The sequence below is a fragment of the Bubalus kerabau genome, chromosome 12, assembly GCF_029407905.1.
Source record: "Bubalus kerabau isolate K-KA32 ecotype Philippines breed swamp buffalo chromosome 12, PCC_UOA_SB_1v2, whole genome shotgun sequence".
Lineage (NCBI taxonomy): Eukaryota > Metazoa > Chordata > Mammalia > Artiodactyla > Bovidae > Bubalus > Bubalus kerabau.
Genome location: NC_073635.1, coordinates 28,930,425 through 28,949,221, shown reverse-complemented (window position 1 = coordinate 28,949,221; position 18,797 = coordinate 28,930,425). Strand labels below are relative to the sequence as shown.

The 18,797-nt window shown below is 34.0% G+C and overlaps 1 protein-coding gene across 3 annotated transcripts in view; it reads left to right on the top strand.

Annotated features, from left to right (window-relative positions):
• Positions 1 to 18,797, top strand: part of PDS5B (PDS5 cohesin associated factor B) — a 178,935-nt gene that overhangs the window by 101,924 nt on the left and 58,214 nt on the right. For all 3 annotated transcript variants that reach the window (XM_055542385.1, XM_055542384.1, XM_055542386.1), the window contains exons 14-19: positions 2,591 to 2,672; positions 5,369 to 5,417; positions 7,661 to 7,800; positions 9,233 to 9,348; positions 14,474 to 14,579; positions 16,033 to 16,193. In XM_055542385.1, coding sequence (XP_055398360.1) covers positions 2,591 to 2,672; positions 5,369 to 5,417; positions 7,661 to 7,800; positions 9,233 to 9,348; positions 14,474 to 14,579; positions 16,033 to 16,193 — 654 coding nt within the window. The remainder of the gene's footprint in view (positions 1 to 2,590; positions 2,673 to 5,368; positions 5,418 to 7,660; positions 7,801 to 9,232; positions 9,349 to 14,473; positions 14,580 to 16,032; positions 16,194 to 18,797) is intronic.

Here is an 18,797-nt window from a genome sequence, read left to right as displayed (position 1 = left end):
CCATTCTAGCCCAGAAAGTCATTTGAATTTATGACCTCTAATTAGTTTGAATGGTATTTAAAATAGCTCCTGTGTAACAAGCAGGTTCCTGCTAAGAATTTGTTTGGTAAGGATTTTTATTTATTGAAAGAGCCATATATTTTATTCTGTGATGATGTTCTTTTGGGGGAGACAAAGTATCTTCTATATTTTAAACTTTTTGATATGTACCCACTTTTGGGTCACTAAGTTAACTGAGTATCTTGATGATTGGAGAGGAGAACTGAGGCAGCTTGCGTGCCCTCTGATCATGCTGTGTATTTCCACCTCCTCCAAGTTGCCCAGAGCAGCTGTTATCCACGAGAGTAAGTGGTACTATCAGGTGTCCTGGTGGTGTCTTCTCCTTCCTCCATCAGACTCTCTTCTAGACAGTTCTGTACTGCCGAGTCTGACGGGTAGTTTGCCAGTTGAGAGCAGAAGATTGGAGGAGAGGTTCTCGTCAACATTTGACAGGTTTCTGTGGCTCAGTGGCAGTTCTGTTTCTTTGAAAAGACGCAAACATGTAGTGCATTGGTGCAAATGAGGAGAAGCCCGTGTGAGGAGACTAGTTGTCTACTTAAAATGTCACTTAATCAAAAAAAAAAAAAGTCAACAAATGTAAGAGTATCCAGGCTCCAGTCAGATTTTTCACTTTTATTTAGTGACAGAGCTGGAATTCAGACTAATATTGAATGAATGGATGGATACTTGTCTTCCTAGTATAGTAATACTGCTTCCACTAGTACAATTTTTTTTTCCCTTAAGTGCTGTTTAGAAAGGCAAAACACAAGGACACATTGTCTTTGCTGCTTAATATAATTTGATTAAAATGCTTGAGGGGGTGCCCCTCCTGATTGTTACAGTACAAATTCTTAGTATGTAATGGTCACTTTTTGACTTAAGCTGCAACTGTTATAGTTTATAATAAGCTTTAGAATTACTTAAGATTTCATCTTTAAATTAATAAACAACTATAATAGGTAAGATAATATCTTTTTTATTTTTCTGCTTTAAGTGAAAGCAAGTTTCAAATTCCAGGGCCTTTTAGGGTTACAAGTAGTGATAAAATGTGTAGGTATGGAGAGAATTCATTGACTTTGGGGTTCAGAAGTAATTTCACAGATAACTGCTCTGTTTCTTTCAAAATTATTGTTTTAATTACATAACTGCTACTTTGCTGTGAGACTTTTTCAGTCCTCTGGATAATGTTCATTTTTCTTTTGATGTTTGCATTCTTGAAATGTGCCTGTTAAACTTTAGGGAACCTTAGTACTTTGAAAACAGTAAAGTATAGGTATTTTAAGATGAAAATGCCCCAGTACTGTTGTTTTGCTAGTACCATTTATAAGGGACTACTATAAAGGAATTTGTGTCCAAATTTCTGCCAATTTATCTCCTTTTTAAAAAAATACAAAAGTACTTTTAAGACACGCTGTTGAGAATGAAAATATTAAGCAGATAATTGCTTTGTCTATCAAAAGAAAATGAATATTTTTACATGGTTTATATATGTCTGCATTAAATTATTGTCTCAGAGCAGTGCTTTGTATGTGTGATAATGGAGTTAATAGAAAGTATGTGCTCAGTTGTGTCTGACTCTCTGCGACCTTGTGGACTATAGCCCACCAGGCTCCTCTGTCGATGGAATTTTCCAGGCAAGAATCCTGGAGTGGTTGCCATTTCCTTCTCCAGGGGATCTTTCTGACCCGGGGATGGAACCCGAGTCTCTTTGGTCTCCTGCATTGACAGGCAGATTCTTTACCACTCGTGCCACCTGGGGAAGCCCCAATAGAAGTATAGATAATTGAAAACAATAATGAGAAGTAGTATTTGGTTTTGGAAAATTTCTTTTTTAAAATTTTAAATATAAATGGTTCTGATATTCTATAACTCAGCATTTAAATAACATTAACTGTTCTCTGTGATTTATATATATTTTATATATAAATATAAATTTCTTATATAAATCTCTTTTTTAAATTTCTGCCCAAAAACAATAAAAGTGTTATGGGGACATCAAAATTTTTGCTGTGTAAGATGAATGTTCACTTATATAACAGTATAATTTATAAATAACTAATAAAGTATATAATATATATTATGTAAAATTATAATATTTTTATTTCAGGAAAAAGTATCCCCATTATCTCAGAGCTCACTGTTTTCTGTCTGTCTTTTATTCCTTTTCATCCTACCTACTGCAAGATATTATTCCATTAAATATTGCTTTATTTCTCAAGTTTGTAATCACCTCAGTTAATTCCTATGCCCTTGCCTGCAAATGTGTTCCAGTTAATGAGAAATTTTCCCTATTTCTATACAAAAGGAAAAACAATCACCACTAATCCCTTTCTTTTGATATGCCCATCTCCCCAAATGTTATTATCTCTTCTATTTGACTCCTCTCTCTCTCTCCATATATCATCAGTTGCTTAGCCCCTGTAACTTTTACCCTATTTTTGTCATCTCCTTTTATAACCTGAACTTATAGAAAAAAATAATATAGTTGGAATATCCTAGAAGGATTTTTATCCCATTTTGTTATTTAAATTTATGTGTTTATGTTTTTCAGAGCATTGAATGAAATGTGGAAGTGTCAAAATCTGCTCCGACATCAAGTAAAGGATTTGCTCGACTTAATTAAGCAACCCAAAGTATGTTATCACCATTTCTGCTATGTGTTGAACAGCTGTTTCTGGGTGGAACAATTCTGACTCTAGAACCTATGATCTCTAACTTAGAACACTGAAATTTTTAAGAAAGTTACTACATAGAAGAACTTAAATTCACTGTATCTGCAAAAGGTGATAACCAACAGGAAACAGAATGTGCTTCTGTGTACTCAGAATTAAGCCTTTTTTGTAAATTAAAAAAAAAAAATCAATAACTCAGCATTATTGAAAGCATATAAAAAGTAAAATTGCATTTAATGTTGCTGCACTGAAATGCTGCCATCATCTTTGTATAGTCTTGTGGTTATAGAAAGTTTTAAAATCATGTAATTATAGTTTAGTATTTTGATATTTTTACTTACAACTAATATTATGGTAATTTTAATGTATTACCTGGTCTTCATAATTATAATTTAATGGTAGTTATTCATCCAATTGATGTTGTTTGAGAATGTTGTATGTAGGCCTATAAAAGATACAATTCATTGAAAAATCAGTGTGTCTGGTCATTTTAAATTGCATCCAGGGAAAACAGCAGTGTTATTTTTGTTTCTTTTTTGGCACATAGTGGACTCCTTCACCCTTTCCCCACAACATACACTTTCTGTTCATAGGACAGAAGTCAATAGAGTGGAGTTTTTTTCATCTAAGGGAGAACATCTCCAGTTTTCCTAGGTGTAAATCTTGCCATTTGCCCTAAAAATCAGTGAGCTAACAGTAGTTGTGTGAGTGGTTTATGGTGACCTCACTTTTTTCTTAACCTCTAAATCAGTGGTAGTAATAAGACATTTCTTGACCCTTGTTTGCCTGATTGAAGCTTTACAACTGAGTAGTATTTTTGTTTTATAGGCTAACAGTTATCTCTTTGTTTATGACTTACTGAACATAATTTAACCTTCTGTGATTCCTGATTATGTTGAACCTACTAGAGTAAGTTTTTCCTTGTTACACAATGACTTAAAATTATTTTAGTAATTCTGCTATTTCAGTACTTCTGTGCGAAGGAGGGAAATTGGAAAATCTCAGTTAAGTTAGTGTATTTCAGCCAGTAAACATTTGTTTTAGTCAGTGTTATAATGCAGTGTTAAGAGTGTTTCAGGTAATAAGCTCTAGATAAAGTGCCCCTCTTTGTCACCTAGAGACATATTAATTTACTACCTCTAAAGTTGCAAACATACTATTTTAGAATGTGAGATGGTCTCATTTGCATGTGTATAAAATTATTCCTGATTGAAAGCATTATTAAAGTCATAATAGCAGCCGAATAACATTTTAAGTGTATAGGTTGTGTGTTGAGCAGTGTGATGTATGAGACTGTAATCAAGAATAGCTTTGTTGACTCTCACTCTCCCTTTAAAATTTATTTAGTGTGAGCTTCTTCTCTTTGCTTGTTCATAAAAACTTGGCAGGGTCTCATGATATTCCTGTTCAGTCTAGGAATAAAATACAGTCTCAATTCAGTTACAGTGTTTTATTCCCTTCTAGTTTGCGGTATTTTCCTTTAAATTGTCTTAAAATAATTAACATGGTATCTAAATCAAAGAGAGAATTCTCATTCTTGTGTGGTGGGGTTGAAGAAGAAACAGAATGGAGGAGGATGGTACTCTAAAGCGGCATTGTAGTGAAAGGAGAATTAAGTCTATTTTTTTAACTTTACAGTATTGTATTGGTTTTGCCATATATCAACATACTTAATACTCACTTTATGTTGAGAGTTCTAGTAGATGTTATACAGTTAAAGTTAGAAAAAAAAACCAAAGCTGTGTTTAATTTTTGTCTGTTTATAATTCTCCCTATTTATCAGGAAGACTCTTAGATATTTAATATTTTTCTTTGACTTCTTCTTTATTCCTTCTGATTAAGATAATTTTATTCTTTCTTAGCAATGTAGCCCTTCTACTTATTTCATTTAACTTAACTGATTTGCTCAGTGTCTCTCAAAGTGACTTGCAGTATTGTACTTTGTTGGTGATGTTTCTTTTCATTAAATAACACTAACCTGATGCAGCGAATAAATAGCTAGCATTCTTAGAAACATCATTCATACCCATAACTTTACAGAATATGTTACATGAAGCACAATGTAATGAAGACATTCATTCACTGAAATATTATACTACACTGATGCAGCATATAACTAGCCCTCTTGGAAAAATCTTTTGTACATGTTAGTGGTATCTTAATTGTCTTCATCTAGCGTCTTCCCAGTGGCTTCCTGACTTATGTGTCATAATCCTCAGGCTTAAATACCTCAGTTCAATCAGAATTATATACTTGTCAGTTTTTTGTTTGAGATAGACTACAAATGTGAAAACCAACATTTCCAGATTACTTTGTTCCCCTTTTAAACTAAGTTGTCCTGTCCTTTGAGTATACTTAAGAAAAACAAAATACCTCTGTGTCCCAAAAGGTTGATGCAGCCGTCATATCTTTTTTTTTTTCTTTCCCTTTTGGGAGGATGACAAAACAGGATGAGGGAAGAAGTGACGAGGGTGGATTATGACTTCGCTTCTTTCATTCAGTTTATCGGGGGTTTAAACATGTCTAAAGAAGGAGCATATACTGGTGGTCCGGGCGTGGGCCTAGAGTGTGAGTGGGTTATGCTTAACTTTCTGAAGAATATAATGAAGATTATTGTTAGGAGATTTTAATTTTGCATTTTTTTGTGTGATTTTCAGACAGATGCCAGTGTCAAGGCCATATTTTCAAAAGTGATGGTTATTACAAGTAAGTTACTTAAAATATTATATGTAAAATTTAAGGTTTATTTGAGATATTTCTTTCTTTGGTAGTATAAAATATTCCTCAAAGTTCCATTTTAGGCTATGATAATATAGGAAAAGATTAACGTTTTTTAGTTGATTTTTATTTTTTTTCTTTCCCCCAGCATACTCAGCTTTCCTTTTTTTCCCCTTATTTTCATTTATTTTGCATTCTGCACAGAATTATTTTGTGTTTTGGTATGAGCAAGAGCTAGATAAAGGTTTTATTGCATAAATTTATTTTTGAGAATTCATTCAAATTGCTATGTAAGCTTGCTGTTAAAAACTGAGCCTGTGCTTACCTATTGTTTGCTCTAATGTGAATCTCTCTGAAACTTTAATTTCATTGTGAGTCAAAGTTTAGAATGAAGGATATACTTAATAACTGCAAATTTTTTTTTTTGAAAAAAAGTTAATTCACTTTTTTGCTTTCAAATAAAATGTTTTCAAATAAAACATTTGTTTTATGTCAAATAAAATGTTATTTAATTGCCTTTAACAGGGAATACTAAAGGGTTGTGTAGCATGTTTCCTTTGTTCAGGGCAGGGAAAAGTAGTTTTTTTTGCAGGGCACTAGCTTTTTCTCTCACCTCAGAGATCACTGTGTACAGCATGAAGGCGGAGGGAAGATCAGGAGCAACCTGGGGAAGTGCTTGCACTGAGCTTCCACTCGGCTAATGAAGAGATCTTAGGTGGATTTTTGAGATGTTAACAAATGTTCCAGGATGTATGTGGAAGTATGCTAAGACACTAAAAAAGAATAGTAACCTAATTCATTGGGTATTAGACTAAGTGATAGAAACTCTGGCATGAGTAGAAATTTCACACCAAAATACCTTGTAGTCCTGATCAGTTAAATTAGTTTTCAGTCCCTTCGGATAACTTAAAGCAAGTGATATCATGCTATTGCTTTTAAATAAGTATTTCTCTGGTTGGTTGGCTGTGGACAGTATCCCCTAAAGGAGATAATCTCCTGTAGTCTTTCTGTTTTAACTTCGTATCCATTTTCTTCCAACAAGTACAGTATTTCCCAAATTCTGCTCCAAGGGATATTAATATCCTGCACGTATTAGTAGTACCATCAGAAAAAAAAGAGTTCCAGTGGTCAAGTATGTTTGTAGAATCTTGAATTAAAGGGATTTTTTTGTTCCTGTGTTTCCCTTCCTCCTTTTCTCCTCTCTTTGCTTCCTCTCTCCCTCTCCCTTCACTTTCTTTTCATTTTGTTTCTTAGGTGATATGCTTTATTGTAGCCTTAATATGATGCTGTGGAGGGTCTGTAAAGTGACTTTTTCCAAAACTGTTGATAAACAGTACAGTAGAATTTTTGTGTTATGGAAATAGGGAAAGGTTACACAGTCACATAGTTGGGGGGAGGAGATTAGTTCTTACCATGTTCAGTCATGTAGCCAAGATATAAATGGAACTTCAGAGTCATATATGAACTTGAAGACTGCATTTACTGTATTCATATTTTAAGATTCAACAGGTTTCTGTTACTTTTATTAGAGTCCATATTTCTGTATTACCCTGTTTATTAGCAGGGTTCTACCTAGTCTGGTTCTCTATTACAGTTGTGAGCAGCCAGAAAAATGATGTTATGATGGATATTTTGTTAGCTTTCATAAGTGTTTTGGTTAGTGATGTATTAGGAGAGCTGTATAAAACTAATCTTTGATTCCGTAAGAGCTCAGACTTTCTCGTGTGGTAGTGGTATATCTGGCAGTAACACCTGGACCATGTTGTTCAGCCTGTTTTGGTACCCAGCAGCATGCGTGTGTGCATTTTCTGTGGATGTTTTAACAGTAAACAGTGCAGAACAGGAACATAGTTTCTTCAAGGTAAATCTTACTGATCTTGATCTCTTGCTGTGAATCACAAAAGAACAATGTATGTACAAGCTCATGGGACAGTAATAAAATTGGTATTTTTCAGGTTGACGTTTAAGGCCTTCAGGTATTATACGGAGTTATTTATAATTAACCAGTTTGATCTTTCTCTGGATAGGTGGTCCTTCACAACGATTTTATTTAATGTTCTAGGAAAAAATTTTTACTTGTGAAAATTCACTGTTAAAGGATCTGTATAATTTTATCTCATTAAATTAAATGAATTTGTATGTTAGGATTCTTCATCAAAGTAAAGAATGAAAAATGTTGCTCTTTTATTATTTAAGGAAATATCTAAAATTGTATTTTAATTTAATTTAAGGAAATTTGCCGGATCCTGGTAAGGCTCAGGATTTCATGAAGAAATTCACACAAGTGTTAGAAGATGATGAGAAAATAAGAAAACAGTTAGAAGTACTTGTCAGTCCAACATGCTCCTGCAAACAGGCTGAAGGTTGTGTGGTAAGGAGAGAAATTTAAAAGAGTTAATGTTTGGTGATAAGTCACTTCAGTCATGTCTGACTCTGTGCAACCCGGACTCTGTGCAGACTGTAGCCTGCCAGGCTCCTCCATAATGTTTGGAGAAGCCCACAAATCCTTTTTTGTCCCCTTTTGTAAAATAATTTATGTTCATTATGTAAAATTTAGGAAATATCACAAAAATAATAATGTATTAAACTATAATTACTCTATAGACACAGTTGTTAATGTTATGGTGTATATTCTTCTAAAATAAGATTATATTATACAGAGCTTTGTATATTTTACTTTTTCATTAGTCTTTTACTGTATTGTCTTTAGTAGCAACATAGCACACCATTGAATATATGTGCCATAATTTATTGAATGGTCTCTACTTGTGTTACACATTTAAATTTTTTCCCAGTCTTTGATTAATGTAAAAAATAAATAATCTTTATAGCTTAATAATTTTACACAATCTTGATTTCTTTTCTTTAGGATAAATTCGCTATTGGCCAGTATCACTGTTGGAAACACAAAACTCAAACAAAAACATTATTATTTTGATAGCATTTATAAAATCGGTTGCTAATCATATGAGCACTTTTTCTCCTTGGATATATTAGTCATTCTTATTGTAAATTTTGTGTTTTTAATCTGCCTACTTTTCTAGACTATTTGTCTTTATCTCATTGGCTCGTTAGTATGTCATGGCGTTGTGTGTTAATTAGGCTGCAGGTAGTTTTCCATCAGTTGTAGTTTAGCCCTTTTCATTTGTTTATGATGCCCTTTACATATGATAGTTTTGTTATTTCACTAAGTTTGTTAGTGGTCTCTTCAAGGTTTTTGCCTTTGGAGTCTTGCTTATGAAATCCCATTGTACTGCAGGTCAATGACAATATTTACTTATGTCAGTATTATTTAATCTGTTGCCCGTGTATCTTCCTAAATTCTTTTATAAAAGATGATTCTTGGCTCTACCCCAGATTGACTAAATGAGAATCTTCACAGTGAGGCCCAGGAATCTGTAGTTTTAATACGTTCCCCTGATAATTTTGCTTGTTGAAGTTTGATATCCCATGACCCTTGGTTTTATTCTTTTGTGTTTGTTTTTATCCTTTTGGAATATCTTTGGTGTAAGATGTGAGATAGGAATCTAACTCTGCTTTTATTTTTAAAAAATGTCTATTGAACTATTCCAGTATATTCAGTATAACAATATATTGAATAATCCTTTTCCTGTTTACTTGAAATGTTACCTTTGTCCTTTACTAAATTCTTAGTCTTTTTGTATTGATTTGTTTATTCCAGCACCAATACTATACCAATAGTACTGGTACTATGTGATTTTAATTATTGTAGTTTCTTAACATTTTAATGTAATGAATTATTCAAACATACTTTTGTAATATTTTGAACATCTCCATTACAGCGTGAAATAACTAAGAAGTTGGGCAACCCCAAACAGCCTACAAATCCTTTTCTGGAAATGATCAAGTTTCTCTTGGAGAGGATAGCACCTGTGCACATAGATACTGAGTCTATCAGGTATTTAATGAAAATATTGAATTTTCATTACCATTAATTCATTCATGCTTTAGTAGTCATTATTGTGTCTGCTGTTTGTAAGGCACTAATCTATATAGATTTATGTATATACATAATGGCTATATACTCATCTGTATATATATCTGTATGTATGTAGTATTTCATGTTATTTATTTTAATTTTATGTACTCTTTTTGGATGAGAATTTGTCAATACAAGCCTAATTTTTATCTGTTAACAGTATACTGGTTAGTTAGCTCGCATAGGTTAACTGATAGAAACAAGTTGCAGTTCTACCTTCTGGAAAAGAAAATAAAGTGATTATGTTATAAAACAGCATATGATGCATTTCATAGGTATCTGAGAACTAAAAATGTTATTTTTAAGACAGCCTTCATTTAAAGTTTCAGGTTTGATATCACCTGACTTTGACATCTTGGAAAATACTTTCTTTTTATGTCTGTACTTGGTTTTGTAAAATGTGGGAAGAGCTCTTTTCTTATTTATTTATTTATGGCCATGCCATACAGCCTGATACCAGGGATTGAACCTGTGCCCCTTGCATTGGAGTGTGGAGCCATTCAACCACTAGACTGCCAGTGAAGTCCCCCCCACCCCACCAACCACCTTTTTTTGTTTGTTTTAAACTTTTCCTGAAATGTTGCAACCAGTTGAAAACAGGACTACTTATAAAATATGGAGAGCATGTTCTTTTTTTAGTGAGCAGTAGTACCTTTCAGAGGTATATTAGAATCTAAAATACTACTAATGGTACACTGTCCTCAGTAAAGCCCTTTTGGGGATTTTTTTGGAGGGAGGGCGTAAGGTATAGCTCTAGGCTTTTAACCCTCTGTAGTGGAGGAGGATACTACGTTGGATGCCTGTTTTTCATTTTGGACTCGTCTTGCCTCGTTTTTCATTTGAGGAAACTGTTCTTCAGTTTCAAAAATAAAAGGAAGCAAAACGAAAACTGGAATCCTTTATATTATTACAAGGAAAAATCTGAATCAGACTGAAATTCATTAATTAAATAATCCGATGTCTTCTATATTTAAAACAATGCTAGTTAGGTATTGGCAAAGCATACTTTATGCTTTTCATTAATCTTCTGTCTAGTAGTGGAATAAGAATTTTAATTAAGAGATTATATTATAGTTGCATAAAATTGATGCAGATAGTGCTCAAAGGATTAAAAGAATTTCTCTGAGAGGGTAGTATTTGATGTGAGAGGAAGAATGGGTAAGATTTTATTTCTACAAGAAATGGGAGGAGAATTCTAGTTATTGAGTTTTATATAAGCCAAGCTAACCGGATAGGAAGGAATAAGGATATTTAGAAAATGATTGCCATCTGTTTAAGTTACTCTCTGGAGAAATGTAAAAGTGTTATGAGGTGATCCTCAAAAAGCATTTGGTGTCAGATTGTGGAAAGCCTTTAGGATCTGACTTTAGAGCTTTTACTTTGTTCTTTGGTCTGTTGAGAAGCAGGAATGATTGATGATGAACAGGAGGAGGGAAATAGAAGAGAGAGCCTGCTAAGGTGTTGTTATAATTTTCTTTGGATGACGATAGTGGGATGGAAAGGAAAGAACATATTTGAGGAAGGTTTTAAAAGAACAGCCTTAGAAACGGGTCCTCTTACTGGAAATGGGGAATAAAATGGAGGAGGGGTGAGAAGTTTATGGGGTCAAATCCAGATGATGAAGAGAATAGTAGTACCTTGAAAAGAATGAAGGGAGCTGCTGAGAAAGGATATGCTTCTTGTTTGGGCATGACAAACAATTTTTTAAAATCAAATTACAGAAAGATAAAACCACGTTATTGCAGTATTTTTGAAAGTTAAGATAAAGTTTCCAGAAGTAATGCATTTTATGAACAAAAAGACTGAGGACCAAAGCATGTCTTTGTAGGTTGGTAATACATAAGATATGTTCAGTCATAACTAATAATAACAGGTAATAGCCATTAGTGCTTATAGTGTGCACTCTTTGTTTTGTGTGTTTTAACTCATTTACCTCTTTATAAGGCAAAAAAATTATTATTTCCAGTTCACAGGAAAGGGACAGTGAGCTACACTGATGTTAGAGTAACTTTCCCACTGCTGGGAAGTAGCTAATGGCATTTAAACAGAGGAAGTCTGGCTCCAGCGCCCTCTTGATTTAACTATCACACTGCAGAAAGGTTCCACTCTCTTCCCCACCAGTAGTCATGGAGTGTCCAGTTCACCTAACTTTTCCTAATAGTGGCTGTACCCTTTTCAGTCTTTGCTATTTTATAGGTGAATGATGTTGTTTAGTTGCTAAGTCATTTCCAACTCTTTGCAACCCTGTGGGCTGCAGCATGCCAGACTTCCCTGTCCTTCACCATCTCCTGGAGCTTGCTCAAACTCATGTCCATTGAGTTGGTGATGCCATCTAACTATCTCGTGCTCTGCTGTCCCCTTCTCCTCCTGCCTTCAATCTTTCCCAGTATCAGAATCTTTCCTAGCATCAGAATCTTTCCCAGTGAGTCAGCTTTTTGCATCAGATTGCCAAAGATGAGCTTCAGCTTCAGTCTTTGCAATGAATATTCAGGGTTGATTTCTTTTAGGATTTACTGGTTTGATCTCCTTGCTGACCAAGGGACTCAAGAGTTTTCTCCAACACCACAATTCGAAAGCATCAGTTCTTCGGCGCTCAGCCTTCTTTATGGTTCAGCTCTTGCATCCGTACATGACTACTGGAAAAACCACCATAGCTTTGACAACAGACCTTTGTTGGCAAATTGATGTCTCTGCTTTTTAAAACACTGTCTAGGTTTGTCATAACTTTCCTTCCAAGGAGCAAGTGTCTTAATTTTATGGCTGCAGTGAATGATGGCACTGTTTAAAGTTGAATGTTTTTACCCCATATGTTGTTTCTTGGCTAATTGCTTTTCTTCTTATTTTTCTGAAAGTGGCTTAGAGAAATTGTCATTTTTTATTGATTATATGAATGCTTTATAAAATAAGGCTAATAACACAGTTTGCCTTTTAAATTTGTGCTTGACATTAATAAATACTAAATTACATGATTTGTCTCCTTTATTATTTCTTTCTGCCATCGTATTAGGTGGCTATGTTTTTTACATTTAGATTTTAATTGTTCTGGAATCCATTTCATTGTAAGGTGGAGATAAGAGAGCCATCCTTTTTTAAAAGCCTAGTAGCTAGTTGTATCAAACCATTTATTGAAAAATTGGTTCTTTCCTATTTTATTTGAGACATTCCCTTATTGTAGGATAAATTCTTAACAATATTTAGGGTCTTACTGGACTTTTTCCCTTTGTTTCTTTGTATTTTAAGGCTTTTATGATAAAAATTTAAATTTCGTTTAGAAAGTTCTTTCATCTCTCCTCCCTTAATATTTACTAGCTGTTCTCAAACATTACTTAATGTTTCCAGATGAGTTATAGAATGCATGTGTTGAATCTTATCCCACACCAAGTTGTGTTCCTGTAAGATATTTTTAGATACAGTGGCAAATGCTATTCTTGTAATACTGTTTCCATCTTACGAAGATACTTGTCTTGATTTTTTCAAATCTCTTTGCTCCCTTTAATAATTTTAGAAGTTATATACAGATTCTGTGCATTTAAAACTTTTTATTCCTAGTTTTTATACATTTTGACTTGTCATTATAAATAGATTTCCTCCACCCCTCGCCCCACTGTGTTTTTGAGGTGGCTTTGGCTAATACAGAATAGCTCTGTCGATTTTTAGTGTTGTTGGCGTCACCTCACTGAACTCTTGGTGTTTTGTAATAGTTTCTCAGTTGATTCTCTTTGATTCTCCAGGCTGGTGCTTTTTAGCACTGGCTCTGACTCTGTGGTTACTAGCTCAGTTGTACATGACGTAGCAACTAAACAACAGCAGTGCCACCCCTACAGGAAGGCCTTTCCTCACTGCCCTTGCTGACCAGCCTCACTTGTCCTGGCCTTCTCTCCAGTCCTTATTGCTTCCTGATTATCTTTTTTAATGTATTTATTTACTTATTTTGGCCTTTGGCCTCCCCTCACTAGACAGAGAGCTTCCTGCTCTTAGTCATGGAAGAAAGAAATGAATTTCATTTTGGATATATGGCATTTTTCATTCCTTTGGTACGTTTAGGTAAAGAAAACCTTGGAACTGATGAATATTTGGGAAGAGAATTCAGGCTGAAGATTTTTATTTGGAGTAGTTGGAGCTATGAGAAACAGTTAAGGAGGGAAAATGGGCAGAACAGGACAGAAAACATTCTCAGTGATTTTAACTGTTAAGGGAATGATTAATTTAAGAGGATATTACAAGGAAAACAGATGTATTTGACTCATATCTTGACCTTAGATTTGAGTACATATTTTTGTAGAAACATAAATCTACTAAGCATTTTAAAAAACATTGAATAATTGAATTTTCTTGTATTTTGATTTGTATTAGGTCTCTGACTTGATACTTGTTAACTTGTTTTTTGTAGTAAAAACAAAATGAATGAGTATTTTGGATAATTGACAGTGCATTTCAAATGATTATTTTAAAATCACTTAAGCTTGTTTTTAGAAGAAAACTTTAAAAGATTGTATTTCCTTTGTGATCTGTTCTAACTATTCTAGTGAGGATTTATTGTATGTTTGTTGTATGACATTTTTACACCTGTCAGAAGCAGTCCTTTCTGGCTTTCATAACAGTGCCGGACACAATAATATTTGCTAGGTTGTTTGAAAGTGCTTTATGTTACCATTTATCCTTTATTTCCATATATGTTGTTCTACATATTGGAGCCATAATGAATGTTAGATAATTGGAAAACATCTCTTAGGAGTCACATGTTTGGACCTAAACTTCACACAGCAAAAGAAGAATAAAAATACAGTGTTAATAAACAGCAAGTCAGATAACATTTTGACCTCATTTGAATGGACACAGGGAAATACAATATCAAAAAGAAGCATCTCGAAATATTTATTACAGCTTTTTGTTTTGCCATAATGGTTGGGAAACAGCTGTATCAAATTTGTGTGTGGTTTAGTTCTGATCTGTATAGAAAATACTCAGGATTATTTTTCTTAAACATTGCCAATAAAAAAAGAGTTGAAAAAATGGAAAAAAAATTTTTTTTGTCATACTTTAGTGCTCTTATAAAGCAAGTGAACAAATCAATAGATGGAACAGCAGATGATGAAGATGAGGGTGTTCCAACTGATCAAGCCATCAGGGCCGGTCTTGAACTGCTTAAGGTAAATATGCTTACATTGAAATTTAGGCACTTAAGTGCTTAATGAGATAACTGTTACATATATAGTTTCTACATTTTAGTCTTGAGATTTGCTTTTCTAGGTTAATAGAATCTAAAGTAAAATTTTCTTAATCACTTTTAGGTAATTTTGAAATTGTGTATTCTAAGAATGTATAGAATGTATACACATTCTATACATGTGTATACATGTATACATGTAAGCTAAATATTAATATTTTTATGTTTAAATTATACAATATAGCCTAGTGTTAATTATATTAAGGATTATAATTTGAAGGTTTCATTAGTGTGCAAAGAACTTGCTAACTCTACCACAGAAAGCACCAAAATTTTAAAGTCCATTTTATATGTTATTTCGTTAGCTAAAATATACCATTGCCTTTTACTTATTAAAAAAAATCAGTTAATTTTTGATAACTTAGAGCATATAAAGTCATAAAGAAGAAAACATTGAGAAGCCTATCATTCATAAATACTTCTTTTGTTTCCTTTTAATCTATAGAAAAATATACTCTTTGGTACAGTTGAAATGAGACTGAATATACAATTTTATATCCTGATTTTTCCCATAATAAATTATTAGCATTTTCTCAATGTTTTTTAAGACAGTGTTTTTAACAGTGTCATAAAGCAGTCTGATTTTTTTTTTACTGTCATTTATTAGATAGTTGCTCTAAGTTAATTTCTTTTGCTTCCTCATGTGTAATGGAGGTAGAAATAATACTTATCTCACAGGGATTAAATTAAATCATGTACTTAATGTCTTAGCAGATATTTATTTTGAAAGTGTGATTGTAATGGAGGGTCTAATTTGATTTCCTTCAGATTGCTATACCCAGTTTTACTAGGTCTGTTTATTAAAAATTTCATCCATTTTCAGTTATTTTCTGTTGTCTTTATAATCTATTATACTCTACCTTAAATGTGGTAAGGTCTATTTATTGCTTTATTTTTTCTTTAGTCCTGTGTTGGTGTGATTATTGTAACCTTATAATTTCTTTTACTGTTTGATATTTTACCCTCTTCCTTAGATTACTTTTTTCCAAAAATGTTATTATCTTCTTCTAATGACCTATATTTAGAATAATAGAGGTATTTTGTTAAATTCTCTTCTCATTTTCCTTTTCTCCTACCTTGAGTTTCTTCCACCCCTCCTCCCCAAACATTAACCAAATCCAGATTATTTTGAGAATTATGTTAGTGTGTTGTTTAATTTTGGAGATAGTTGTTTCTTTAGATTGTACAGTCTTTGTACACAAGAATGTTTCTGTTATATATTTGAGTAAGTCTTAAATTTTACTTATAGTGCTCTCATTTATTTTTAGCATAATTACTTGTGTTTTTACTTTGATTTGTAGCATTTCTAGTGTGTAACATTTTGGATTTATAAAGATGAAAAGGATTTATAGATCATTTTTATGATCATTTTTTAGGTACTCTCATTTACACATCCTATCTCATTTCATTCTGCTGAAACATTTGAGTCTCTCCTGGCTTGTCTGAAAATGGATGATGAAAAAGTAGCAGAAGCTGCACTTCAAATTTTCAAAAACACAGGAGGCAAAATTGAAGAGGATTTCCCACACATCAGATCGTGAGTTGAGTTTTTTTCTGATAAATATTCTAGAAAATAAAAAATAACTTGCTGTTCCTTGATTTACATAATAGTTGGAGTCAATTTTAAGTTTTGAGGAAATAATGTCTGGGTTTTATCTTAAGTCTAAACTATTTAGAGCCTTTATTTCATTGGAGAAGGCATTGATTGGTATTTTAGAAGATTCATGAAAATGTAAGATGACCATGGCATTTCCTTTTGAAGCATCAATTTTGTTTGAAGATTTTAATGAAAACAGTTTTATAGCAAAAGAGTTCCTTGGCATATTATGCCATAGGGTAAACAATGGGAATTTACGATCCAGTGAGAAACTCCAGAGGAATTTCAGCAGGATTGCCCATAGCACTTTACTTTCTTCTTCTTATGAGTATTGAATTGAAAATTTTCAGAAGTATTGTTTTACTTGACACAGGGAAGCAGAGAAGCATGGAATAATCATCCTAACAGCAATATATTTTCTGTGTGTGTTTGTGTGTTCTAGTATTTCCAGAATTTGGAAATTATGCTGTTATCCTGGAGATCTCTAATAGTGGTTGATTATGGTTCAGGATTCTATAATCGCTCAGAAAGAATACATCTTCGTTCCCTATGAATCCCTCCTTGCTTCTGTGTGTTCATCTCTCCATCCTGTTCCTGGAGAGCGTAGCTGGTAGTTGGTCCTGATACTGCCATAGTCACTGGTGACTGGTTTCACCTCTAGCTCATTGCTTCTGGTCTAGTTAGTAGTGGTTGGGGTACTGTGTTTCTTCATGTTGAAGTTGACTAAGGCTCTTTTCTTCAGAGAGAGACTTGGACAAAGCTAGCATTTTAGAGGCTCAGGTATAGGTTTTGTTATCCCTTTCTATTCACATGAGCTTAATCAGCTCTAGAAACTATTGATATATAGGAAAAGAGCATTATTTAAATGATAATTGAAACATACCAGAATATTGTAACAGTATACTTTGGAAAAGGCAAGAAACTTTATTTTTTATAACTGGCTTCTTAATTTTTAAGGGAGCCTGGAGAACGTGAATTTTCCTTGTAATGGAGCTGTGACTTTCTGGTCCAGATCAGAGATTAGAGTTTGGAGATACATGTATACACACACACTAAACATATAAACTATCAGATCAGATCAGTCGCTCAGTCGTGTCCGACTCTTTGCAACCCCATGAATCGCAGCACGCCAGGCCTCCCTGTCCAACACCAACTCCCGGAGTTCACTGAGACTCACGTCCATCGAGTCCGTGATGCCATCCAGCCATCTCATCCTCTGTCGTCCCCTTCTCCTCCTGCCCCCAATCCCTCCCAGCATCAGAGTCTTTTCCAATGAGTCAACTCTTCGCCTGAGGTGGCAAAAGTACTGGAGTTTCAGCTTTAGCATCATTCCTTCCAAAGAAATCCCAGGGCTGATCTCCTTCAGAATGGACTGGTTGGATCTCCTTGCAGTCCAAGGGACTCTCAAGAGTCTTCTCCAACACCACAGTTCAAAGGCATCAATTCTTCGGCACTCAGCCTTCTTCACAGTCCAACTCTCACATCCATACATGACCACAGGAAAAACCATAGCCTTGACTAGACGAACCTTTGTTGGCAAAGTAATGTCTCTGCTTTTGAATATGCTGTCTAGGTTGGTCATAACTTTCCTTCCAAGGAGTAAGCGTCTTTTAATTTCATGGCTGCAGTCACCATCTGCAGTGATTTTGGAGCCCAGAAAAATAAAGTCTGACACTGTTTCCACTGTTTCCCCATCTATTTCCCATGAAGTGATGGGACCAGCTGCCATGATCTTCATTTTCTGAATGGTGAGCTTTAAGCCAACTTTTTCACTCTCCACTTTCACTTTCATCAAGAGGCTTTTGAGTTCCTCTTGATTTTCTGCCATAAGGGTGGTGTCATCTGCATATCTGAGGTTGTTGATATTTCTCCTGGCAATCTTGATTCCAGCTTGTGTTTCTTCCAGTCCAGCGTTTCTCATGATGTACTCTGCATATAAGTTAAATAAACAGGGTGACAATATACAGCCTTGATGTACTCCCTTTCTTATTTGGAACCAGTCTGTTCTTCCATGTCCAGTTCTAACTGTTGCTTCCTGACCTGCATACAAATTTCTCAAGAGGCAGATCAGGTGGTCTGGTATTCCCATCTCTTGAAGAATTTTCCACAGTTTATTGTGATCCACACAGTCAAAGGCTTTGGCATAGTCAGTAAAGCAGAAATAGATGTTTTTCTGGAACTCTCTTGCTTTTTCTATGATCCAGTGGATGTTGGCAATTTGATCTCTGGTTCCTCTTCCTTTTCTAAAACCAGCTTGAAGATAAAATATGTGTGTGGATTTTATTTTTTGCATTATTAAATTGTGTGAGTTGATGTTGAGGAAAACTGTTAAGAGTTAAATGAATGTTTATTAAATTGTCTTCCATTGAACTCACCAAAATTATTTAAAAGGAAAATGTGTCTTAAGTAGAAGCTACCATAAACTGGAGAGAATTGGTTCTAGATAAGCCATTTAGACTGAATTGAGTGTGGGAACATTGACAATTGATGAATATATCCCTGAATCAGATGTATAAGGGAATGTATAATAAGTGTTCTTTCATT